Source organism: Octopus bimaculoides, chromosome 7 (assembly GCF_046866305.1).
Source record: "Octopus bimaculoides isolate indiv1 chromosome 7, ASM4686630v1, whole genome shotgun sequence".
In the NCBI taxonomy this organism is placed as follows: domain Eukaryota; kingdom Metazoa; phylum Mollusca; class Cephalopoda; order Octopoda; family Octopodidae; genus Octopus; species Octopus bimaculoides.
The window spans coordinates 76,582,873-76,610,345 of record NC_142934.1 but is presented as its reverse complement, the minus strand read 5'-3'; the positions used below and the strand labels follow the sequence as shown (position 1 = coordinate 76,610,345).

The window sequence follows — 27,473 nt, the reverse complement described above, 5'->3', positions numbered from 1 at the left end:
TTGTAGTGAATGTTTTGTGAGAGAGAAGAGGAAGAGAGAGGGGGGAGAAAGGAATAGAGATGGTAGCAATGAAGAGAGAGAAAGAGAGAACGGAAGACAGTTATAAAATAGCAATGCGTGCACGTGTTTATATAAGAAACAGAAACTAAATCTTATATCTATAATGTTGAATTGTGTATGTGTTTATGTGTATGTTGTTGTCGCAGATCACGTATGTGTGGTCGTGTGTGTTTTTACGTTTCTATGTTATGAAAAATATGTTAGAGGTATGTATATATATGTGTTTATTTATGTATACACACATATATTAGAGAGAGGAAGAAGAAGTAAGAGTGTAAAATGTAACCAAGTTAATCTATGACTTTGTATGTATCACTTTCTCTCTCTCACCCTCTCCCTCTTTTACTCTTACTCCCTATAACAACGCCGGTACAGGGAGGAGGGAAGGAATATAAATGTTGCTAGAAACGACAGCCAAATCTCCCTTAAATCACACAAAGTAAACGGAATTTTAAAAATCTAATTACTGCACTGGAAAGTTCAGATCGAGAAAATTCCATTGATGTAAACATTTTTACGAAAAAGTGGAAAATGTGGATTTCTATAAACTTTCAAAAAGGCTTCACACAAACACACAATTTCAGATTTATATATTAAGATTATTATTTCATTCATGCTTTCGTATTCTATTCTCTATTTTAACGTAGTATTTTCGCGCGACCTCTTGCTTAAAACGCTGTAGCTATTAGATAACGTCTTAGTTTTCAGTTTGAATTACGGAAAAATTTGGATAAGTACTGTTTTTTACTTTGCTAAAGATTTTCTATTTGAAAATAATATGTATTCTTGTTTTTTATATTATTCATTTGGTTCTTTATAGATTATTTTTAATAGATAACTTATTTAACACTAAATTATTTAGAAGTTATAGTTTCGTTTCAACATAATATTAGAACTTCGATTTGAATAGTGTTGATATATTTTCGATTATCTTTGATTAATAATATTTGATTAATAATTAATCTTTATAGTTTATAATATCGTTAAAGGTTTTTTTTAAATTAAAACTTTGTATATATATAAAGTTTAATCCTTTATTCTTAATAATTTTTTCTTTCCTAATTTTTTCATTCATAATTTTTTCCATTCATAATTTTTTCATTCATATTTTTATTATTACGTTTGTAGAAATAAATAATCTTGTATTTTTCTATTATTCAATTGATTTTTAATTATAATTAAATAAACGTCTTTAGCTTTAAATAGTATAGCTTTAACTATTACACCGGTTAAATATGTACTAATTTTATCTTCATTATTATTTTAAACTTAAACTTCGTTCAAATTGTATTTAAACAATGATAATTTAAAACAATGATAATTTATGTAAGATGTTTTTTGTATATAATATACATGTTATTATAATGGATGAAGGGATGATTATTGAATGGTTATTATTTTGATATTATGATATTTTTAATAATTTTTCTATCTTTATATAATAAGTATTTCAAATTAATTCATTTGGTACTTATTGTTGGTTGAGATATATATATCTAATTATTGTTCTACTTACGATCTGACGAGTAGCTATATTTTTGAATAGAATTTATTTTCGATAATTTCAATTGATTTTAATCGATCTAAATTTCTTTACTATTTGAAAATTAGTTATGAAACACGTGTAATCTTTTTATTATATTTATCTTATGATATTTACTTTACTTTATATTATACTCATTTATTGTGCTTTTAATTATTAATTTTTCTATATGTGATAGTGGATTTTCATCGATGAGTTCTTGAAACTTGGTTATTTTCCCTAAAACTATATATATATATATATATATGTATGTATGTATGTATGTATGTGTGTGTGTGTATGTGTGTGTGTGTTTGTGTGTGTGTTTGGTCCCACCACTACCATTGCTTGACAACCGATGTTGGTGTGTTTGCGTCCCTGTAATTTAGATGTTCAGCAGAAGAGACTGGTAGAATAAACTCCAGGCTTACAGGGAGTAAGTCCAGGAGTAAATTTCTTCGACTAAAGGGTGGTGCTCTAGCATGGCCACCGTCAAATGACTGAAACAAGTAAAAGAATATCAGAAAAACGTTCCGTAGCACTAATTCAAGAAGGTTCTTTGAATATGTATTTTAAGGTTAAATAGTAATTCCGTTTACGTTTAGGTAACTGAGATATTTTGGTTGGATTATAGAGTCATTGGTGTTACATTACTTTCTATATTCTGTAACTGTCACAAAATACATTTCTAGGCCTGAAATTTTTGTGGAGAGGAGGCCAGTTTATTAGTTCGACCCCCAGTACACAACTGGTACTTAATTTATCGACCCCGAAAGGACGAAAGGTAAAGATGACCTCGGCAGAATTTGAACTCAGAACATAAAGACAGACAGTCATAATACACAAACATTTCTCAGGGCACCAGTACACTGTTTACAGATGCTTACATTTTTTATGTTTTCCGTGAATTTTTCAAGGGTCCAGCTAGTTATTATTATTATTATCATTATTATTATTATTATTATTATTATTATTATTATTATTATTATTATTAAGGTGGCGTGCTGACAGATTCGTTAGTGCACCGGATGAAATGCTTAGCGGTATTTCGTCTCCGTGAGTTTTGTTGCGCGTCGCGCATGTGTTCGTGGTGAGGCTTGCTGTTTCTTGATGTTATTGTTTATGATGGCTGCTGTTTCTTTTGGATTTCGTAGCTGTTGGAGTTTTCATTTGAAAGCACTGGGTGCTTGTGGAAGGCACACGTTGTTCATTCCCCCGTTGATGGGGGGGGGGTCGTCTGGCGAGGGGCCTAGCGTTGGAGCGGAAGTGTCTGGTGAGGCGAGGAATTTCTTGTTGTCTGGCGAGGAGCCAGCTACGAGCGGGGAAACAATGGATTCCCCCGCAGGAGGAATTTTTGATTCCCCCGTTGCAAGGGAGTGTAACGGGATGTGTGAGATATTTGGAGATGTGTCTGAGGGTTCGTCTGAACTTTCACAGGAGGAGTGCCCGAGTTTGCCAAGAGGAGGTATTGTGTCCAAAGGAATAGTTGATGTGCCTAGCATCCGGACTGAGCAGCCAGAAAGGGAAAGAGAAGGTTTTGCGGTGGCAGCTGGGGGTGGAACCCGGCTGCTTTCGACGAACAGGTGTGACTTTGTGAAATATGGAGAAGTAATGGAAATAGATGATAACGTGGTTGAGGTGCAGACGCCAGAGCAATTGATACAGGAAGAGGGGCAGAAGACAGTGATATTTAGAACATGCTGTTTGCAAGGGGGAAGAATCGAAAGATTTACAGAGGAGAGGATGGAGAGGTGCCTGAGGCCAGTGTGGGGCGACGTGGTTTGTCTGACAGGAGGCGGGAGGTTTGGTACGGTGGGGGTGGGGTTTGCCAACAAACAAGTAGCACAGAGGCATTCCGTAGAAACACTGAAAACAGACGACATGGCGCTCATCCCCACCTATATGGGGATGAGAATTAAAATAACAAGGGTCTCACCGGAAGTGGATCCTATGTGGTTGGTGGAGGCAGTCCTAATCAAACAGGAAAAGAGAATTACCCTCCTCCAGGCTGCCGCTACCGAAAACGCTAACTGGACTGGCCAAACAGTTAGTCTCCTCATCCAGGCTGACCCCAAAATAATTGAAGCAATTCCCGAGACAATTCAGATAGGGGAGGAGACCCTCGTGGTCTTTGTTGAGGGCCGAAAACCCCGGTGTTTTTTGTGCGGCCAATTAGGCCACATTCGAAGGAACTGCAAGGAAAATGAGGAAGAGGAGAAAGAAGAAAAAGAGGAAAAAGAAAAAGACGAGAAGAAAACGACAACCATCGATACCTGGCGACTGTGCTTGCGCGGTTCGGCTTGGGCCTTGGCTTCCTGAAGTGGTTTATCGCTTTGTACCACAACATTGACTCGATAGTTCGGGTGAACGGTTTCCTTTCGAAGCCGTTCTGCATCAGACGCTCGGTTCGTCAAGGATGTCCGCTCTCACCGCTTTTGTATGTGGTGGCTCTCGAGCCCCTACTGCGAAGGTTGAGTGGCCTTCCGAGAGAACCAGGTCTAGAGGAGTTTGTTACGGCTTACGCGGATGATATCACTATCAGCGTAACCTCAGTAGCACGCCTACGTGAAGTGGGTAAGACAATTGAGGCTTACGAGGAGGTGGCAGGAGCAAAGATTAACCGGGAAAAGTCGGTCGGCTTGCAGCTCGGCACCTGGGTTGGCAAGTCGATGCCTTCAGACAGCGTTGTTGGGCACTGGACGGAGGGACCGGTTAAGTTGCTGGAATTTTGGTTTGGATAAGGCCTCCAGATAGAGAAGAACTGGACGGAGGTATTGAGCAGGGTGGCTGCAGTAGTCAAGACCTGGTCTTGGTGGTAGCTATCCCTGAAAGGGAGGGCAGAGGTGGCTTATGTTTATCGCATCAGTCATTACTTACCGCCTGACCGTCGTGCCCTGTCCGGATTCGTGGTTGATCAGGTTGGAGAGACAGCTCTTTCGCTTTTTGTGGAAGTGCAGGTCGCCACTTGTGAAACGCTCTGTCTGCTGTCAAAAACCTTTAAAGGGAGGTTTAGTGATGCCTTGGTTAATGATGCGCAGGCATGCGTTGAGATTGAGGCACCTCTGGATTCTCCTGGATAGTGAACGGGTGTGGTCTCCGCTGGCCAGACAAATGTTCCCCGAGTTCAAAAGTTTTTGCGAACAGGAAGCCTGGTGTTCTCGTAGACCGAGGTCGAGTGAATGGCATAAAGAGTGTCGTAAGACCCTCTTGCTTTTCCGGCGCTCGGGCAACGCCAGCAGTGGGGGTTCCACACGGATTTTATATAGTGGGTTGGTAGAGTCTGAATGCGACGATGGCCTGGGGGCGAATCTAGGCCTCGGGTTTATTCAAAGAAGAGTACAGCTCCCACCGGGGGTCTTAAGAAACGAAGGTAAGAATTGTTTTCTCACGGTTGTAGCAATAGTGAAAGAGGCAGTATGGAAGACTCGGATAAAAGGAATTAAGACGGGCAACTTTATCTCTGGCCACAATTTACGTTAATTTTTTTACATTTCATTTGAAAAGGAAAGTGTGGCTGGAGAGGAGATGTCTGTCGGAGTGTACGTTCCAAAAGAGATGGAAGCATGTTGCACGAGTGTTGTGTGTGCAAGGAACCGTGTGAATAGACGGAAAAAGAAAAAAACAAAAAAGGTACCAGCGATAGATCGGGGCTTGTGGGGTCGGAGCTTCATTTGTATTGTCTCTGTATTGTTAATATCATTCGATTTTTTATATTTTATTTAATTTTTAAAGTCACATTTTATGTAAAACCATATCGCATTACTGATCCCAATCAGTTGTTCTGTCCATTTCTATGTTTAGCCCCCGGTGGGCAATAAAGAAATTGGTATTTCGTCCGTCGCTACGTTCTGAGTTCAAATAACGCCGAGGTCGACTTTGCCTTCCATCCTTTCGTGGTCGATAAAAAAAAGTACCCGTCGAACACTGGGGTCGATATAATCGTCGCATCCTCTCTCCCAAAATTGCTGCCCAAACGGGCCTTGAGCCTTTAGTAGAAAAATGTGGAAATTCCACAGAACGAAAATGATTAAGAGAAGCTATTTAAGAAAGAAAGAAAGAAAGAAAGAAATAGGATTTTTATTTTGCCAATATATTTCACTTCCCGTCACACTAATATCTCATGATTTAAGCACTTTGTATTTTTCTCTTTGTCTCTACCTCTTAAACAAACTTTTAACCATGCAAATTCCTCCCTTCATATCTTTAACGTTTCTCTATCTCTTCACATTTCCCTTCCCACCCAACAGCACGTCATTAACACTTTTCTCTCGCTCTTCACTTCTCTCGCTCTTCACTTCTCTCGCTCTTCACTTCTCTCGCTCTTCACTTCTTTCTTCAACTAACCACGTGATGCATTTGGCCATAGTGTTTTATTATACATCTTCTCTACTCACCCACCCCCTCTCTCTCTCTCTCTCTCTCTCTCTCTCTCTCTCTCACACACACACACACACACACACACACACACATTTTCCTCCGATTCCACCAGGGCCGGATTTAAACTATGGTGTGGTGGTGCTCAGTGCACTTCAAGTTCGGTTGGCCTCTTATACACAAACGATACTACTCAAGAAGAGTGGACCCTACGCGCGAACCCGCGCTAATCAGTAGACAGACGCGTGTACACGCGCAAGTCAGTGGCACTCGCGATAAAAAATAAAACCCTTCACATGTATAAATATGTGTAAACTGTAAATTGGAAGAGGGGATTTAGTGTACCCCCATCATACTTTTGAATCTGCGTTTGTTCCTGGTTTAATATACTTTCTGATAAGTGGGAGTAGTGTTTGGGAGGAACGATCATTCACAAACAATAAAAATCCTATTTTGTCTTATCTATCTACCTATCTATCTATCGTGTTATTGCATCGGCTCTTCAGGTAATCGCCTTTTTTACAGTTTATTGAATAAGTTTTGTTTTAAATTTTCGCACACGAAACACTTTCAAACTTCGTATACTTGTATATTTTGTGTTATAGAACAGATACAAATTTTGTATTCGAAGTTATTTTATGGGGGAATTTTCCCCCATGGGCAATTTCAGCCCTATTTTAATATCTATTTTTTCTTTCCCGGCTCTCACAAATGTCGAGAAAGTCTAACGTCTGACGTGTTGTCGTATCGTCTGCCTAACGTTTCACTGAACAAAGATATTTCATGTAAAAAATTGTCTTATTTCGATAATTTCAACCAATCACTGACAAGTATTCAGTTGTTTATATTTACTCCTTTGGCTGATTAAGCGGTGTAAAGCGTATTTAATCTCCATAGCTTCGTTTTATTTGCTTTTTTCATTTTAAATTTGCTTTTTTCATTTTCTTTTTTTTTCTTCGTTTTATTTGCTTTTTTCTTTTTAAATTTGCTGTTTTACCCTAACCCTAACCCTAGAGTTAGGGTTAGGGTTAGCCTATAATAGAAAGGTTTATTAGCTACTGCCAATATGCTTCAGCCATTTTTTGACAAGGAAATAATAATTTTATCGCCGATAGAATTGTTTCAGAATCGTTTGTTTATGTAGTCGGCACTTAATGTATATCGGCTGAATGGACGTCAGTGATTGGTTGAAATTACAGAAATACGACAACTTTAACATGGAATAACTTAGGGGTTTCTTTTTTTTTTAAAGAAGACTAAGAGAAAAAGATGTTTTATATGACACAAAAGTGTTTCGTTAAGAAAATACTGTGGCCCCCGTTTTAAAATAGATCCCATTTTTGCTTTCGAAGTGCCTGAAGCGCCCAACTTTCGTTTCGGTATTTTTAAGGGTGGAATAGGCCCCCTTGGGGCAGTTTCATCACTTTTCTAGTATCGACTCTTCTTTCTCGATTTTAAAAATGTCAAGAAATTTGATTGTGGAGCGCTGGTCGGCGTCGTTCATGGATGAACGTTTTCGCAGCCTAGGAGTGATGGAGGGAAAAAAGAATGAATCTTTCGAACGCGCACAATCTAAAGCAAGCGCTGAAAAAGAAATTGCTGTCAATGCCGTGAATAATAATTCCACGACCGTTGTCAGCCCTGTCATCACCACCACCACCACTACCACCACTACCACAACAACCGTTAACAACAACAACAACGAGAATAATAACAACAACATCAATACTATCGCTACAATTGTGCATGCGGATTCGCCTGAATTGAATATCTCGCCTATTACTGGTGAAGATATTAATACTATTAAGAATGCACCATCCACTGTTTCTGGTATCGCCGATACAAACATTACCACCACCACCACCACCACCAACAACAACAACAACAAAAAGAGCACTATGGTCACGAAGCCAACTACTCTAACACCAATTTTGCTGCGACAACCACCAACACCCACAACGACAACATTACAAAGAGAAGTTCAGCAAAATTTGCAGACATGAAAAAACAAAAACAAAAGAAATTTTACATTTCACAATTGAAGAACTGCTAGAGACCAGGTCACTTTTCACAACATCCGGGCAAAATTTAATACTACACACACCACAACACGTTAGAGCAGGAGTTTTCAAACTGTGGTCCGCGTACCACAGGGGGTCCGCAAGGACAAGACAGGGGGTCCGTGGACAGCAAATACTTTTTATGGGCAATTTGATTTTATATATCTTTTTTAATCGAAATCTTTTAATTGACAATAAACCTATTTGTTAAATACTGTTAAATAAATAAATGTAAAAATATATGTTATTTTAAGCAAATATTTATGTATAAATTTTGTAAGCGTTTATAAGGTAAAGACTGAAATATAAAGGGGTCCGCAAGTCAAAAAGTTTGAAAACCCTTGCGTTAGAGAGGAAGTTGATAAAAGGACAATCATGTACAAAATAATAAGAAAGACCCAAAAATCAACAGAACAAATCGCAAAAACAGATGTAGAAAAATGTGCTAAACCGATTATGAAAATAAAAGAGTACATAAACTGGGGTCCCCAGTATAAAACTGTACAGGTCCGCTTCCATAATCAGGAAGAGGCAAACCAACACTCTACGCAAGCCTTACAAAATGACGAACTCGTCATGGTCCCATACTACATGGGACAGAGGGTAAGCAAAATAAAAATAAAAAATGTCCCTCCTGAAATTGAATCGAAGTGGATCACATCGGCGATATGTTTTCATTTGAAAACAATAAACATTCTAGAAATCATTGTTGTCCATCATGATAATTGGCCGGGCAAATCGATCGAAATCACGATCCAAATGGATCAAGATTCGATCGAAAAATTGCCAAATGTGATCCAACTCGAGAACGGACAAAGCTTCTATGTGATGGCGGAGGGGAAAAAACCACGTTGCTACCTCTGCGGCAGCCCGGACCACTTAATAGCAAAGTGCATTTTGGCACACAAAAAAAACAACAAGGAGAACAATTACAATCAAAACACCCAACAAATAGAAGACAACCTTTGCTACCAACACCACCAAACCCACGAATGATCCAAGAAATATATTTTATAAAAATGGAATCTCGTCAAGAGCAACAAACCAACAAACAAAACCAAACGACATCACCATCAGCATCAAGAAGAGAAACAACACCATCACAATTACCTCCAACACCGAAACCAACTAGAGAAACAACACCACCACCAACATCATAAGATAGACCAACACCAGTACCAAGAACAACAACCAAGAAAACAAATACCAATGAAAAAAAACAAATACTAACCCTAATTCCCCAACAACACACACACCACACAATATAACAACGTCTAAAAGTACACACATAGAATCTGATGCCTTGCCCTTACCCGCTTCTGATCCGTCGGACTTTTCGTCTAACGATGAAAGTCCAGTAGAATGGCAAATAGCCACAGTGACTTCAAAACTAACAATCACCCACGAACAACACCACCAGAACATATTAAAATAATACACCTGACACCAACACAGCACCACACACTCAAATCCCTCTATCCAAATGCGGTAGTGGGGTTCCAAAAATTCCTATCTAAAAAATTCGACATTTATTTCTCTCCCTGTCTGCCAAACATGGGTGGTGGTGGTGGTACCGCGGTGCTTTTTCAGAAGAGTCTAAACCTAAAAGTAAGGCCAATATTCCTAGACCTGGAGGGTAGGCTGGTTGTCTTGGACGTCGATGGCACAAACGGGTGTGCTTTCCGTCTGATGGCAGTGTATGCACCGTCCTTAACGCTTCCATTTGTCTGACAGGTTCCGACTCGACTATCCGAACGTGCCAACGTGGACTTGAACAAACCGCGTCGGGTCGTCGAGGTCGTATCTAGATAGAGTTCTATGTAGGACAGCGGATAGAGATAGTGTAGGATGTCCAGATCACAAATTTGTGACGTGTACGCTCGACTTAGATAAGACACATAGGCAGGGTCCCGGTTACTGGAAACTCAACGCTTCGCTCTTAGCGCGGCAGGTTTACAGGAACCGGATTAGCGAGTTAATTAAGAGGGCGTTAACAGGAGCCATCGTTAACAACCGCTGGTAGTTTGCCCTAAAAATGGTAATTAAATCGGAATCTATTAGGTTTAGTAAAGAATTAGTGATAGATCGAAATAGAGTAGAGGGAGACTTAGTTAAGAAACTAGAAGAGGCACTTACAACTGGCAGTGCAACCAACGTGTTGGCTGCGAGGATGGCCCTCGACCAACACCTCAACGCCAAAAACGAAGGTTGCGTCGTCGCGCAGCTTCGATCCCTTCGTTCCTTAAGGACGCGTTGTGTCCTTGAGCAAGACACTTTATTTCACGTTGCTCCAGTCCATTCAGCTGGCAAAAATGAGTAGTACCTGTATTTCAAAGGGCCGGCCTTGTCACACTCTGTGTCCCGCTGAATCTCCTTGAGAACTACGTTAAGGGTTCACGTGTCTGTGGATTGCTCTCCCACTTGCACGTTAATTTCACGAGCAAGCTGTTCCGTATCAGCTGGGACCCTTATCGTCGTAACCGACGGAGTGCTCCTACTTCTACATACGCATGCATATATCTATCTGTATGCATGCATGCATGCATGTATGTATGTATGTATAGTTAAACGTCTATATGTATATGTGTCTGGAGATAATTTTAATAATACTACTACTAAGATATTTCATACTAGTAGTAGATCAAAGTCTGTTACAATATTCTCCCTCCGATGTTGGAAAAGATTGCTATTATATGGTAGCCTATCTTTCATTTCAAAGAAATACACTATCCGCGCATCTATTCTTGAAGCATTTTCAGGAGAGTATCTGCACTCCTTCTTACTTACTTCCTCTTTATGACCTGTACTTATGTAACAACTTAACCCTTGTTTGCTTATTCATACTTTTATTCTATTAATAATGTACCTTTTCAACTGATAAACAGACTATATCCAATCGTCATTAGCCAGCTATAACACCAATATCCTTACAATTCAGTTCAAGTTCGAGTTTTAGGCAGTAAATCAACTTAAGCATTAATTGCATATACCTATTACTTCTTCAAACGAGATATTACCTGAATTCTATATATATATTATTCTTTTATCCAGGTGAGATGCTACAACGAAATTAAATCAATGAAACGAATGTTCCGCTTGAATTACCCTAAAAATACACTGGCCCTAACTGTTGTTGCAGCACCAGATATGTTCGAGAAAACATTGATTCCATGTATTTGTGAATCAAATGTTACCGTTCTCCTAGACGGGGACCCGACTGATAACTGTAACCAAAAGTATTTCAAGAAATTCTTTGCTGTAAGTCTCTAAATATTTCACATTTACGATTAGTGCTCTGTTCATCGGTGGGGTGTTTAGACTGAAACCAATTCATTGATAAAAATCAGTTAACTTTACAAAAAGCAGCATGGACGTCACAATTTTCCCATTTTGTTTTTCCATAAAAGTTTATTATGTATTTGCTGGACCTTCAGAAACAGCAGATGGATCTCGCTTAAGCCTGCTTGTCCAAAGCATTTTCATAAGTTTGTCCTAAATGTCCATGCTTGTTTCCAGACTTTTAGTTAATCCTTGTTCTGAGTAATAGCAATCTTTCCTTTCATTAGTTCCCAAGTTACTCTAACGGTTGAAAAGAATTGGGAATGTGTATCAAGTATGATGCAGGACACCGGGAAAATATATCACATATGATACACAAGACTGATAAAAGGTTAAATAATACCCAATCGTGCTTTAAAAAAAAGCGTATCTGATAGTATGTTCTTATGTTGACATTATAGTCACAGCTAGAATGTCCTTAATCATATAAAAGGGCTAACTACATCTACATTAAAGTTTAATAAAAAGGGAGCCTATACTTGGTCACTCGACCTGTCAGAAATAGTAACCAAATTTCCATACCACCTAAATAGTGGAGGGACACTGGATCAGGGTGATCTAGATACATTGTTTCTGGGGGAAAAAATGACCGGGATGCTCACATCTGGAGCATAATTCGGCTCAATCATGACTGAACTGACGCAAGAACCAAACAAAAAAACGACTCGTAGATAATTTTATATTTCCTTTGCCAATATCTGTACGCTTCAGTCCAAACACCAATTTTTTTTACACCCAATCCTTCTTTCCCAAAATTTCAGTCTCTTGGCTCTTTCTTTCATGCTCAGACTATGCAGATTATATAGTAGAGACACGAAGCTGTGCTGTGGAATGAACAAACTTTCAGATTAATCCAAATATGTTTGAAACATTTGACTGGTAAAAAGACCGTTTCCACTACATTTTGCCATGGAGAAAAATTCTTGTTTCAGGCAATTCCAAGTCATTTCAGAGTTGTCGCACTTGGTATCCAGTACTGACAATAGTTAAGATGCTTGAAAATGTTTTTTCCGAAGGGGTGGGGAGAGGACTGTCGGAAAGTTCACACAATCCGTTTTATTCACCCTTAACTTTCAGGATCTAGTTTAGCGCCCGGTCACCAAAACGAAAAAAAAAAAAAAATAGTCTAATAGGTGTAAAAAAAAAAACGTGTAGAAAACGAATATGAAAACCAAGATTTGCGCAAACGAATGTGGAGAGATAACATTTGGAAAATTCACACGATCCGATTTTTTCCATCATAACTTTCAGAAAAAAAGGATATCTTTTAATGAAATTTTACGCCTGCAACAATTCAATCCATCCCTACTCTTCTATTAATTTCCCCTACTGACTTATTTTTTTAATCAACAATTATTATATTTACAAGTGTTTGCAACACTTATTGAAAAAGATAATAGTAACAGAATATTGTAGCGATGCTTCATTCCCTAACTAGATGGGCATAGAACAACATGACAGCCATAACTCAGGATCTTTAGCGAGACACAAACTTTTATGTACCTGATGAAACCCAGACTGCGAAATTGATGCAACACAACATGGTGAAAAGGAGTCCCACCCATAAGAGACAGTAGCAGGATGGGTCGAAACGAGCGTTGTACAAAATAAAGATTAATACTAAATCCATCTTTTCGTTATATAAGAAATTATGATTATTATTATTACCTCCGCCTCAGCGAAGGTGGAGGTATTGTTTACAGTCGTGTTTGTTTGTTTGTTTGTCCGTGGACAAGATATCTCAAGAACCGCTGGGTGGATTCGGATGAAACTTTCAGAGATGTTTGGCCTCATGACTGACACGAACTGATTAGTTTTGGGACCGACTGTTAGAAAAGTGTTCTCATGTAGCTAAGAGTTGTTTTAACTCTTATTTCTAGCAATGCTGGTGCTGACTAGCACCCTCCGTCACTTCAGTGACGACTATACTTACATATATGCATGTATAAATGTGTGTGTGTGTGTGTGTGTGTGTGTGTGTGTTTGTGTCTGTCCCCCACCACCACCACTGCTTGGCAACCGGTACTGATGTGTTTGCCTCCCTGTAACTTAGCGGTTCGTCAAAAATGCCGATAGAAAAAGTACTGGGGCTGATTCATCCATTCGACTAAAAGCTCAAGACAGTGCCCCAGTTTGGCTGCAGTCTAATGACTGAAACAAGTAAATGATAAAAGAAAGATGCACTTGTGTCCGAAATGCACTTAACGCTCCCACACTCTGCTGCTGAGATGAATTTTCGTCTCTCTCTAATATTTATTTTATTTTATTTTTAACACAGCAAGTCCATTAGAGATGTTAACTCAGGTAAAATACTGTAGTAGCTGTCCTATCGACTTTAAATATGATACATATATGACTGTTTTAATTAAATACTACCTGAATTGCGTATACCGGATTTTTACTGGTGATGTATTATATGAAAAGTGGAGGCGCAATGGCCCAGTTGTTAGGGCAGCGGACTCGCGGTCATAGGATCACGGTTTCGATTCCCAGACCGGGCGTTGTGAGTGTTTATTGAGCGTAAACACCTAAAGCTCCACGAGGCTCCAGCAGGGGATGGTGGCGAAGCCTGCCGTACTCTTTCACCACAACTTTCTCTCACTCTTACTTCCTATTTCTGTTGTGCCCGTAATTCAAAGGGTCAGCTTTGTCACACTGTGTCACGCTGAATATCCCCGAGAACTACGTTAAGGGTACACGTGTCTGTGGAGTGCTCAGCCACTTGCACGTTAATTTCACGAGCAGGCTGTTCCGTTGATCGTATCAACTGAAACCCACGACGTCGTAAGCGACGGAGTGCCAACATATTATATGAAAATATGTTACACAAATGTATGTTTCATAATACTGTTTTAATGATATTATTTAATATGTAAATTGCGCATTGTATATGTTACACAGTAGTCTGTCACAACGATTCCTACGACACCCTATTACACACGTTCATGTGAATCCCTCTTCACTTCGCTTTAGATTTGAACTCCTGTTTTAATTTTTTTTTTTTTAATACAGATATATCCTGACACTGATTTCCTGTCTAGTTACAAGATGCTGGGCCCCGGACATCCTGTTATTTTATCACAGACAGCAGCGCACGTGTCAGGGGCCGCATATTACTATCAGCGAAGAGATGTCCCTAGGGATACCTGGCCTGCAAATAAGGTCAGTAAAGTTTATCAAATATACAATAATTTAACATTCTTATTGTCTGCTTTATTAAGCATTAATGTTGTTGTTGTGTGAGTGATGGTGTAATCATTGTAATTATTACAGCTGAAATTAATGGCTATTTTTGCTCTTGTTCTTGATTCTGCAATTTTACTGTCGATTTTGCTGTTTTAGATGATGATGATGATGGTGGTAGAAATAACAGCGGCGGCAGTGGCTGCAGTTGTGGCGGCAGCAGTGACAGTGACGGCGGCGGTGATGATGGTGTTGTAATTCTTAAGACTGCTGCTCTTACTAGCTGTTCTTCTGACTGCTGTTGGTGCTGTTGGTTTTCTTCCTAATACAACAGCTGTTGATCTCAGTTGTTGCTGTTGTTCCTACTGTTGCATTGTTTGTTTTGTTGTGGTTCTTGATGATACTGTAGCGAGTCAGGAAAGTTATTTTTGTTGTTGCGTCGTAGAACCGTTGTGCTATGGCATACGCCAGCCAATCAGGGCTGGACGCCTATGAATACTAGAGGCAGTTCTGTGCCCATGAAGAAAAGCAGGAGTTTTGAGCGGTTGACGAAAAGACGGCGGACCAGCAGCATCTCTCTTTCAACATGGAACGGCTCTTCGTTTTTCATCACCAACTTCGCGCAGCTAACTTTGAGTTATATCAACTCTCGACTTCTCACCTCTTGAACAACCTATTTCATTTATTCTAACTTCGCTCTGCGAAATTCTGGATGACATCAGCCACAACTCTGCCTCGTAATGGACGGTATATTTTCGTTTAAGCAAGTCTCGTTCCTATTAGCTTGTAACGACTTCCAAACTGCATCTATTGTTCAAAACGTGTTATAATGCTTTCTCTGATTCACATACATACAGGCTACACTCTTTTTAATCGTTAGCCCATGTAATAATTTAATAAATTAAATTATTTGTTTAATTCCCATTACACATGCTTCTCAAAAGCACATTTACTAGACTTTTCCGCGAACACTTTCACACTTTAAATTAGTGACCATTCTCACTAAAGTACAATACGTTGTTGGTGCTCTTATTCACAACACTGTATGTTTCTGTTGCATACGTGTTAAAAGCATCCTGTGTTAGACTTAAAGGTTATAAGTTTGAACCCAGTTGAGCAGAGAGTGCGCCCCAAACATCCACACACACACACATAAACACAGACACACACACACACAAACAAACACACAGACACACAAACACCACACAAAAAATTAGAAGAGAGAGAGTGATGTATAAATGCCATCTCTGGGAAGGATATAATGGCGAACCGTTTGTTTCCTTTCATTGCAACGACACGTTGTCAAAGGGAAGAAATTCGTATGTTGTTGAATGTATGCTTTTGTTCTTATTTTACTTTCTAGATGCACCAAACCAAGACATAAAACCTCCGAGCTGGGAGCTCTAACGACTGTGTGATTTGTTGGCCTTAATTGATTCAGTAATAGATTCTTAAATAAAGTCCGGTATTTGGGGCATTGAGACAGTCCAGCACAGGAAACCTGAACGCAATCCAGTATTGGAAACACTAACACAGTTCGACATTTTGAAATGTGACATAAAAGAGTCCAGTATTTTTATTAATAAACCAGTCCAATATTGAGACAGAAGAGACAGAATTTCGCTTTTTTTAATGTCTCTCTCTTTTTTATCCCTCCTTCCTCTCTCTCTCTCTCTCTCTCTCCTTCTCCTTCCTTCTCTCTCTCTCTCCTTCTCCTTCCTTCTCTCTCTTCCAATATTTTGTGTATGGTATGGTGGTGGTAGTGGTGGTGGTGTGTGTGAGTGTGTGCGTGCGTGTGCGCTCTGCTAAATTGGGTTCAATGTCATAACCCTTATGTCTGACATAGGATGTTTTTAACATGTATGCCACAGATTTGCATAACGTATTGTGAAGTGCTTCAGAATGAAATGGATTTAGTTTGGCAATAAGCTGAGTAGTGATTCCCAAAGTGGGCAGTGGAAAGATGCAAGGAGGATGCATTGATGGAAATTGGGGCGATATTGGAATGGCCAAAAGATGGATGTAAAAAAAAAGACCCCAAAATAATGGGTTAATTAGGTTAAGTTTTATTTGTGAAATACAATTGTTTTGAATTTGCTTCAAGAAATGGTCTGTGTTTGTGGTGATGAGTGGCGGAGGTAGTGCACCAGGAATTTGACCTGGGTGCCAAGGGGACGGCAGCCTGAAAAAGTTTGAGAACCACTAGTCTAAAGTAGGGGTACTATTTATGGAGAATTAATAAATTCTGTTGCATTCATTGTTAGAGGAGGAAAGACATTGTCCATGCCTCTTCACAATCTGTAAGTCTAGCTGAGGGAGACAGTATGAAACCATGAGTGATGATTAGCTGAAGTGGGAGACAGCCTCTCAGGATATATCTTGAGTTCAAATACGTGCCACAGAAAGGACTATGCCAAAGACACACAAGGGTCAGGTGGTAGCATTCAACTGAACAACAGTTAAGTCTACCATCCAAACTGGATTCGACGTGAGGATACTCAGCCTTCTATTGATCAGTTTAAGTCTCGTGAATGCTTCAGCTAGCCAGCGAATACAGTTCTTTTATCCTTTGCTCCATGTGGTAGAAAATAAACTCTTTAATTTCTATAACAACAAAGGTATTTGACTATATACAAGTCCTCAATAATGCATTCGTTTAACGCATGCTAATTAGTTCTGATGTAATCGAAACTGGCAATGTCCTTAATGATATTTAAAGTACCTTATCCTGAAACTACTTGCGTGCGCATGTCCTCTTCCCCTAGACACTCCAAAAGGTAATATCCACCATTTCTACAACTGTTTCTTTTACAGTTACAAATGTTATCTAATTCCATCCACTTTCTTATATTTCAGACAATTTATGGTGTTGCTATTCATCCACTGTATGGAGGATGGATTTCATTCCCAGGTGTCATCGTATTTAAGAATGTTAAACTACCAAAAAATTTCTCTTGTCTGTCACCCAAAGACGTGGTTCATAGCGTCACAAAAAGAATAAAATTATTAAATGAATATAATGATGACTGGGCGAGTTGGAAATTTGCAGATATCATTCCTGTGGTGAAGAAATATACTCCAGAAGCAAAAGCATACTTTTCGATATTTGGAAAAAAGCGCGAAGAATTCGTAAAGGATGTCAAGAAATATTGTACCAATTCTACGCCGATGTTCAAAAGAGACGTTAAAGTGGTTTAATTATTGACCAGTGCTTCACTAACTTCAAATATCAACAAGCATTTATGTTTTCTTTACTGACAAAGTAGGTAGCTAGCTAGGTACGTATGTATGCGTATGAATGTATATATGTGTGTATAAATAAATAAATAAATAAATATGTATGTATGTATGTATGTATGTATGAATGTATGTATGTATGTTCGTTCAGTATTGAGGATTCTGTTGTTTCATGTAACCGTTGAAATTCGATTTGCGACACGAAAGTAAGTATTGAATGCCCAAGAGCAAGTGACTGTGAACTGCTTTGAAGGAGAAAATTGAGATTACAAGAAAATTGCGACAACATGAAAACGCAATTTTATTAATTTACACAACACTGTCATTTCTCAAAATGATTTGAAATAAAATACAATATTTTCGTGGTTTGGTTTGCATCGTTGGATTATCTGAAAGAGTTACTATTCTTTTAATGCTATAACTATTATGAGGAATTTGGAAGAAAATCTTTGGAATTTACTTTCAAGCTTCATTGTCACATACAACATCCTAAAATAGGCATAAAGGCTGGAAGAATATGCTTAAAGAAATACGTGAATCGCCCCTCTTTGCATGATTGTTTGGTTTTTTTAACTATTGAAATTCTCTGATTAAATTTTGAAGAGAAATATTGTTTTGCTTCCTCAGAAAACGGTTGCCTTCCTGGCATAAAAGAAGCATGTCGCCATTCCATAGTACCATTGTGAAGCGACTGTAGAACATATCTTCTGTGTTCATGAGATGGAAGGGCATCGAATGGGAGAGGATAAAGAAGACTGGGCAGTTTGAAATCTCGAAAAACAATCACTGCTGGGACAGTATACCATGCGCCATACTTGTGGTGGACTGCAAATTCAAGCGGCTTCTGTAAATAGATGAGAAGACATCATGATGACACATACTCTTTTACTTGTTTCAGTCATTTGACTGCGGCCATGCTGGAGCACCGCCTTTAGTCGAGAAAATCGACCCCAGGACTTATTCTTTGTAAGTCTAGTACTTATTCTATCGGTCTCTTTTTGCCAAACCGCTAAGTTACGGGGACGTAAACACATCAGCATCGGTTGTCAAGCGATGGTGGGGGAAGGGGGGGGGGGCAAACACAGATACACAAACACACATATATACATATATACGACGGGCTTCTTTCAGTTTCCGTCTACCAAATCCACTCACAAGGCTTTGGTCGGCCCGAGGCTATAGTAGAAGACACTTGCCCAAGGTGCCACGTAGTGGGAATGAACCCGGAACCATGTGGTTGGTAAGCAAACTACTTACCACACAGCCACTCCTGCGCCTATACATGATAATAATTTCTGGCTATTTTTTTTTATTATTATCTAATCTTTGGTGTTGACGTCACCGATTTTTTTAATTACGAAGAATGATGAAATAAATTCCATTTTTGCCAGCGTAAAAGTATAAAATAATTGTTTTGACAATATAAAGCTCAAAGGTAAAGAGAGGACCAGCCTAAACTTGCCACATCCCCTCATTCTTTTGTGAAAAAATAAGTTGACAAGTCCAATTACCAAGGGTTTAAATACTGGGCTTTGTCCCTTAGATATTATATTGTCAAAGCGAAAGGATTAAATCCAGTAATACCAAAAGCGCCCAAAATACTTTCAAACCTTGTGCCCACTTATCTAAAGAGAAACACCTACAAGTTTGTTTACCAATTGCTATACGCATGAATAAATTCCAAATACTAACATAGCCCCAAATGTAATCAATGAAAATTTTTCCAAAACCCCTTTCCATAACAACTGACTACAAAAACCTAATTACCATCCACTATAGTAACGGGTGGAGGGCGGTCTGCCCCGGACGACACTTTTAAAGAGGTGGCACTTGGGGGTCTGCTGTAGGCCATAGATGATTTGAACTCAACAGAAACTATATAAAAGCAAGACCGACGATGGGTTGGTTAGCCAAAACTTCGAAGTCGCTGTCAACAACATTCTTGTATAAGAATGAAAAAATTGCGCTGTACAAAAGAATGGAGTAATCCATCAGATTAATATAAAATTGATTTTATTATAACTGAACATAAAAATAAACACTAATATATGTACATACATGTGTGTGTGTGTGTGTGGACGGCGAATCTCGAAGTAAGCATGTTGTGCTCTACTAGTTAGCTAAAGCAATCCTTCAAATTTCTCAATTCGTTTTAAAAACTTTATTCTCACCAGAGAGAATTGTATGATGTTGAGGTCATAAGAAATTAAAAACTTCGAGAACGTGAAATAATTCCTTTTAGTCTCGAAGCAAATGCAGCTACAAATAATAACGTTTAAATATTGGGCTGAAACACTTAGGGGTAGAAAAGTTCCACGAGGAGCCTTCAACTTTTTCTATCCGAAGGAGATCTAATCTAATATTCGTACTCTATAATTTATAGCTTTATGTGCTTCGAGATTCACTTTACAATCCTGTCATCGTTCAGACTCGTATACACTACACTACACAAGCATGTTCGATTACTGTTATTATCCGAGCGTGACACTCATAGTAGCTCGCATATAAATATTGTGTTTATTAAATAATATTTATCTCTCGCTGGATGGAATATATTTTTGTTGATCCTGCCAATAACGGAACAGTACACTCTATACATACATACATACATACATACATACATACATACATACATACATACATACTTACACACACACACACACACACACACATACATACATACATACATACATACATACATATATATATATATATATATATATATATACATACGAGCAGAGATACCCGGCGTTGCCCGTGTTACATGCAATGGAAGAATTGGACTTTTCTGTTATATTTTCTATAATGAACTGACATACCTATGATTCGAATTTCACTCTCTCTAACACGCAGGTGAGCCCATAGGCGCAAAACAAAATGGGAAAGAATAGTACTCGAATATTAAAGGTGGAGTAAAATGCTACTTTACTGGAGTCCAAAGAATAAATATACTTTACAGACTGTTACTCAGAGTAGTTTGATTTATCACAACAGCTTGATGAACGGCTAAGTGAAACTGTGAGCAAGAGTGTGTGGAGTTCTTTTCTTCTTTTTTTTCGGCTTCAATGAAATAATATATACATGTATATGTGTGTGTGTGTGAATGTGTGCACGCACATAGGTTTGTGTGTACGAGCATGTTGCAGCGGTGGAAGATGTTTGCAAGCCATTCAAAGAACACACAAAAACCCATAGTTAGTCTTCAACATTTAAATTTCATTTGTATTAAAATATTTTCGTCGTTTTGAAACCGCGACTTGTTCATTGACAAAACTTCGTGCTGCATCTCACTTGCTATGCAAGTACATTTGCGTAATTTATAGGAAAAATTATCGATCAACAAGAATCGGTTATGTCTACATACCTTTGTCTTTGGCCAAGTATAATGCAGGACATCAGATTGAGTATATCGGTAAGCAACACCTGTGACGTGTGCGGCTATATTGGTATTAAGATTGCTGTGATGTCCACGTACGTTTCTGAGAATAATATCGACGTTGTTGTATTCCTGAAACCATTGCAGCAAAAAAAAAAAAAAAAAAAGAATCAATTGAATTTATTGACACAACAGGCACGGACGTGACTGGGGTGTGGGGTGCTTTCCAGTCATGTAATCTTTGGTTCAATTCCAGTGCGCGTCACTCTGTGCGAATGTCTTCTACTATAACTCTGGGTTGACCAAAGCCTTACGAGAGGATTTGGTAACCGAAAACTGAAAGAAGCCTGTCATATATGTGCGCGCGCGCGCGTGTATCTATGTATGTGTGTTTGTGTTGTATTACTCCCATCGCTTAACAACTGTTCTTGGTTTGTTTATGTCCCAATGAACTAGCGGTTCGTTAAAAAGCGACCGATAGAATAAGTACTAAAGTTAAAACGGAAATAAGTGCTGGGCTCGGAACGGTGATATATCTCTCTGCTGTCAGACAGTGTGATGCGTCGATTAGAGCAACATCTCAGTTGCAATAATAAAGCGAGCAGGCCTTACACAAAGCGGGATAAACGCAAGGAGATAAAAAAAAATAATTATTATAATTCGGGTCAAGGGACTATAGCTTGATGTTCTTCACAAATCCTTCGAGTTTAATGAACTCTATACGGCTGATGTTCAAGTTTTGTAGTAAAATATGAGTATGAAAAGAATTCAAGACGGTCGAAGATCTGAAGAGGGAAGACTGTAAGGAAAATATTTGTAGCGAACAGCTACAGAACAGCTAAGCTAGGATTCGAGACCAAATCCACATTTCTCCACATTGTCAAGCAAGTATTCGGTCTATTGTCTCAGTCCTGCACTCAGAAATTAATGAGATTGAGTTGACCTCTCAGATCTTTTCTCCAATCATAGAATGAACCATGGAACCAGAATATATTTTACTGCAACTACAAACAATGTGTATACACAAACAACGCGACGACGTTGTATATTTCTTATATATTGTAACGAATATATATCATAATCAACTTAATAAATGACCGTATTGATAATTAAGCAACTATTCTGCTTTAGTCATTTCTCCTCTGCATTATGTCATTATTATTTTATCGTTGTTACATATTTGTATGAGTGCCGGATGTGAGACACTGTAGAGGTGAGGAGATGGGGAAGAAAAACATTTATGCTCGGTAGGGTTATGCAGAGATGTCATGCATCTAGCTTGTTCCCAAGGAACAAATATTGTTTTAATAGTGATAAAAAAAAAGAACACAGATATATAGAGAGGGTGAAACACTGTGCGTTTATGCTGGAATGAGACTTTGCCAGTCAGTCGAGAGGCTTTCTTTCGGTTAAATGGATCAAAGATGCGTGTATATGCAGTTTTGTCATTCTATCATTCTGTATTGAAAATTTGGCTTGAGTTTAGATTAACTCTTGGGTTATGTTCAAAAGCTTACCTGTTGGATCTTCTTCATATAAAACATGATAAACTTGTAGTCAATATCAACAAGTGGCTTGCTGGTTCTATTACATACGAATGTTTTAAAAGCTTTCTCAAACATATCAGGTCGACCAATAATAGTAAAAGCTATAGTGTCTTTCTCATAAGGAAGGTGGTATTTTGCATCAGCCAAGTAATTGTACCATTGCACCTGCAACCAGAGATGATATTATAACAAAAGAGTTATTAATTTAGTCGATTAATTCAGTGGATTAGTAAATCCGAAAAAGTGACGGATAAACTTCCTTGCAGTTGTTACATCCCTTCGCCTTTTACATTCAAACGCCATCAAGGTCACCTTTCCCGTTCATCTATCGAAGGTTACAAAGTCAACTCTCTCCAAAGTGGATGTTCTCTTGTGTCAATATTAGAAATTATAATATTCTTCCAAGATGGAACGTTATGGTAAGGACATTGCAGTTGTAGCATATCTCTACCTCAATTTGAACTTGCATTCAGTTTTCAATCAGGTTTTAATAAACAACACAACAGGGTCTTTCGAATTGAGACATGATGCCATGAAAAATCTAATCAATCGTCCCAAGAACTACACATCACATTTAAGAAAAATTCAAACGAATTCCAAATTGCTGATTGAAAACCAGTCAAGCTTTGTTTAAGCTAAAAACATCTTGTTATAATAGCGAACAACAGGCAGGGGTCAGTCGAACACAGGCGCGGACAAAGCTATACAGGCAGTCAGACAGGTAGGCAGGTATGCAGGAGGACAGGTAGGAAGGTATGCAGGCGGACAGGCAGACAGGTATGCAGGTAGTCAGGCAGAAGGTAGGCAGACAGACAGACAACCAGACAGACAGACAGACAGAGGAGAAGTGCAGTTATGTGTTCAGTTACGCTACTTCCGACGACGACGACGATGATGATGAGGTTGTTGCTTTTTATCTTCTGGTAAGTTCTGAAGAGGCACTCCTATGATAAAGGACATAGCAGCCATGATGATTCAGTCTTTTCTCTGACAATGTGTCTAGAGGTCTCGAACAGAAGACGCGTGGTATCTGGGAGTGCTTTTATTCAATGAGTCTTGTTATATGTAATTTGAGGGAAATTTCATTACTCTTTCTAGCAGCCACCTTCATTGGTTCGGTGGATATGAGACCGAGAAAGACAGGACGACATCAAGAAAGAATGATAGTAAAAGAGAGAGAGAAAAAAGAAACTGACACAGAAAACAAAAATATACAAAGGAAATGAGTTGAAAATTTCCCAATAAGGAGAAGCCACCAAGAGCTGATTAACGGACCCTATAGAGCCAAAACTATCCTGACTTCTAAGGGAGAGTACCTTCTCATGACAGTGATTTCGGCCCACAAGAACAGGCTGGGAACAGGTCTATTAACTGGGGCCATTCTTACCATTCTCAAACACTTAACAACTTTACAGGAAACGATACCTTTCTGTCCGCAAACAACTTTTCTCTCCAAAGCAAACTTGAGAATTTTGATGGTTTGACGAAAGAGACGAATGGATGTCTTCAATTCTTTCAGTAATGTGCCTCACATAATCTCTTTCACCATAGCCACCAGACATAGGAGAACTGCATCCCTTTCCCAACCAAAGAAAGGCAAGGGGATCATACTTCAGGTGGACTCGGTTGACATTCAAATCAGTTAACTTGCAACAAAAGCAGTTCCACATTATTCCACAAGTTGGTAGTGCTTGGACACTGAAGAACGGCTTCTTCGCTCTGTGCAAAACAAGGATGGGTGCGACCGTTCTTATACAGCTTATCCTGAACCGGCAGTGCACTATCCATTAGAAGTACTAGTGGGTAGTAAGGCCTGGGAATTATGAAAGCTGTCCATAGTCCAAGTTAAAGGTCAACCAGAATAGGTCGTTCAGCTGATTGTCGATGTTCAGTGTCTCCTCAAGATCTCCACGGAATGCAAGGATGTGCCACTAAGCGTGTAACTTGACCGGTAGAAAACTGTGAGCGCCTGACAACATTTCGGACGCCAATCACCAACAAGTGCGCTCCTATGCTTATTCTTTGTGCGTGCTCGAGGGCACACACACATTATAATGATGATAGTAGGGTAATCATGATGATGATGATGGTAATGTGATGGTGGTGATGCTGACGATGGTAAGGAGAATCAGAATCGTTAGAGCATCGTGAACCTAGAGATTCTGAGTTCAAATGTAACAGAATCGTTTGCACGTCGGGAAAAATGCTCAAGCGGAATTTCGTCCGTCTTCACTTTCTGAGTTCAAATTTCGCCGAAGTTTACTTTACTTTTCATCCTTTCGGAGTCGATAAAATAAGTACCAGTATAGCACTGGAGTTGATGTAATCGACTTCCCCTTCTGAAAATCTGCAGGCATCGTGCCAAAATTTGAAATCATTATTACTAATATTGCTGTTGTTATTAATAATGATGATGATGATGATGATGATGATGATGATCATCATCATCATCATCATCATCATCATCATCATCGTTATTAGTTGTTGGTCAGACAGAGCTATGGCCTCGATGAACAGGAAGTTGTTTTATCAGATTAGACAGATTAGACGTAATGTAACCAAAATTTCATTATTCCATGTGTCCTTGTTTTACGATGATGGTCATGTGTAATTTGAGGAAGATTCGATTTCTATTTCTAGCAGGCTGGGTGACCACATCGTGAAATTTTCGCTATGTAAGTATTGTTGTTTAGTCCTTAGTTCAGTCAAATTTTAATCAAACAGACCAATGATAAAAATAAAAAATATGGCCATCGGCTTCTTATCTTTTTGTACGAAGCAATGAACTTTATCAAATGTGTCCTTCTTTTTTAAATACAATAGTATGTTATATGAACGAAATTTGGCTGTTATTTCTAGAAAGTCGAACGACTGCATAGAGCATTACTTATTGGGGTCCAAACAAATGGCGAACAGACCCAAAGCAGACCTGGAATAAAGAGGACATGTAATTGATGAGGTCGCGGATGGTGACGAAATGACCTTGACAAGCATATCTGATTGATTGACTGACTGAACGATTAATCAATCAATTGATCAGTTAATTGGTTAAATGCTAACGAATTCATTAACAGCAACAAAAGAAGTGAAATAGAACCAATGCGTGTGTTTATTTATTGACATAATGACCCTCCTAGTAGACAACAAAATTTGTTTTTGAATGCAGAAAGTTAAAAGGTCTCCCAACCACATGGTTCCGAGTTCAGGCCTACTGCATGAATTCTTGAACAAGTTTTTTTCTAGTTTAGCCCCGGGCTAACCAAAGCCTTGTGAGCTGATTTGGTAAACGGAAACTGAATGTGACATATTATATATTTATATACATAGGCGCAGGAGTGGCTGTGTAGTAAGTAGCTTGCTTACCAACCACTTGGTTCCGGGTTCAGTCCCACTGCGTGGCACCTTGGGCAAGTGTCTTCTACTATAGCTTCGGGCCGACCAAAGCCTTGTGAGTGGATTTGGTAGACGGAAACTGAAAGAAGCCCGGCGTATATATGTATATGTATGTATATGTATGTGTACTTGTATGTCTGTGTTTGTCCCCCCCCCCCACCATCGCTTGACAACCGATGCTGATGTGTTTACGTCTCCGTAACTTAGCGGTTCGGCAAAATGAGACCGATAGAATAAGTACTAGGCTTACAAAGAATAAGTCCTGGGGTCGATTTGCTCGACTAAAGGCGGTGCTCCAGCATGGCCACAGTCAAATGACTGAAACAAGTAAAAGAGTAAAAGAGTATATACATATGCATATGTATGTATGTACATTTATGTGTATGTGTGTATGTATGAATGTGTGTGTGTGTGTGTGTGTGTGTGTGTGTGTGTGTGTGTGTGTGTGTGTGCCACCGCTGCTTGACAGCTAGTACTGGTATGTTTACGTCCCCGTAACTTAGCAGTTCGGCATAAAAGGTCGATAGAATAAATATCAGGATTAAAAACAAGTACTGGGGGGGGGGTCGATTCGTTCGACTAAAATCATTCAAGATGGTGCCCCAGCATGACCGCAGTCCAATGACTGAAACGAGTAAAAGATAGAAATATAAAAGATGAATATGCGTAAGAATTTTGTTGGAAAGTTCAAACGATTCTGCCAAATGCCAAATATGGAATTGACTTACTTTAAACGGGTGGGCATCGAAACCATAATTATAGAGCGTGCTGTTGAAAACCTGGAGGATATGTATTAACTGCAAAGCTGCCATGTTGTCAATCGTTAGAGATTATAGAGCTTCGGAAGTTTGTTAGTTAAATGCAGTAATGACGCGCATCCCATAGCAATCCCACCACTGCCACCACCAACACCAACACCACCACCACCACCACCACCATCAACAACAACAACAGTTTTACTACTACAACGACCGCCATTACCACAATCACGGCTATCACAACCACCACACTAAAACAACAACAATCGGCTATTTTTATTTCTTTGTTTTGTTTTTGTTTTCTGTTTGTGTTCGACAAAATCAACGGAACAATTTTGGCGTTAATTTATTAATAGTTTCGTGTGATAAGATAGATCTCTCCCTGAAGTAAGCGAAGGAGGAGAGGAGAACAAATAGACGGGGATGCAGTCACACACAGAGAGAGAGAGAGAGAGAGAGAGAGAGAGAGAGCAACGACAGTATGACGGAGCTGATAAAGTAAATTAAAGACTTACGTACATAGACTTTGGATCGGATGAAAATAAAACGAAATTGACTGCAATGAAGCGCATACATAAATGTGTCTGTTTGAGAGAGAGTGTGTGTCTAAGTGAATATGTGTGT

The 27,473-nt window shown here is 39.0% G+C and overlaps 2 protein-coding genes across 3 annotated transcripts in view; one reads left to right on the top strand and one right to left on the bottom strand.

Annotated features, from left to right (window-relative positions):
* LOC106878149 (cyanocobalamin reductase / alkylcobalamin dealkylase) overlaps positions 1-18,140 on the top strand; it is a 20,813-nt gene extending 2,673 nt beyond the window's left edge. The window contains exons 2-4 of the mRNA XM_014927279.3: positions 11,068-11,274; positions 14,368-14,517; positions 17,395-18,140. Of these exons, the coding sequence (XP_014782765.1) occupies positions 11,068-11,274; positions 14,368-14,517; positions 17,395-17,736 (699 nt within the window). The 3' untranslated portion in view covers positions 17,737-18,140. The remainder of the gene's footprint in view (positions 1-11,067; positions 11,275-14,367; positions 14,518-17,394) is intronic.
* On the bottom strand, positions 18,049-27,473 carry LOC106878150 (cyanocobalamin reductase / alkylcobalamin dealkylase). Of its 2 annotated transcripts, none has more exons than XM_014927280.3 (4): positions 27,369-27,473; positions 22,669-22,863; positions 21,140-21,283; positions 18,049-18,619 (listed from the first exon to the last, which is right to left on the bottom strand). In XM_014927280.3, the coding sequence occupies exons 1-4, from the start codon at positions 27,423-27,425 to the stop codon at positions 18,251-18,253; spliced, it is 765 nt and encodes a 254-aa protein (XP_014782766.1). In that variant the 5' UTR covers positions 27,426-27,473; the 3' UTR covers positions 18,049-18,250. The 2 variants fall into 2 exon arrangements, with proteins under 2 accessions (XP_014782766.1, XP_089211671.1); XM_089355545.1 differs by lacking the exon at positions 27,369-27,473 and adding an exon at positions 26,820-26,999.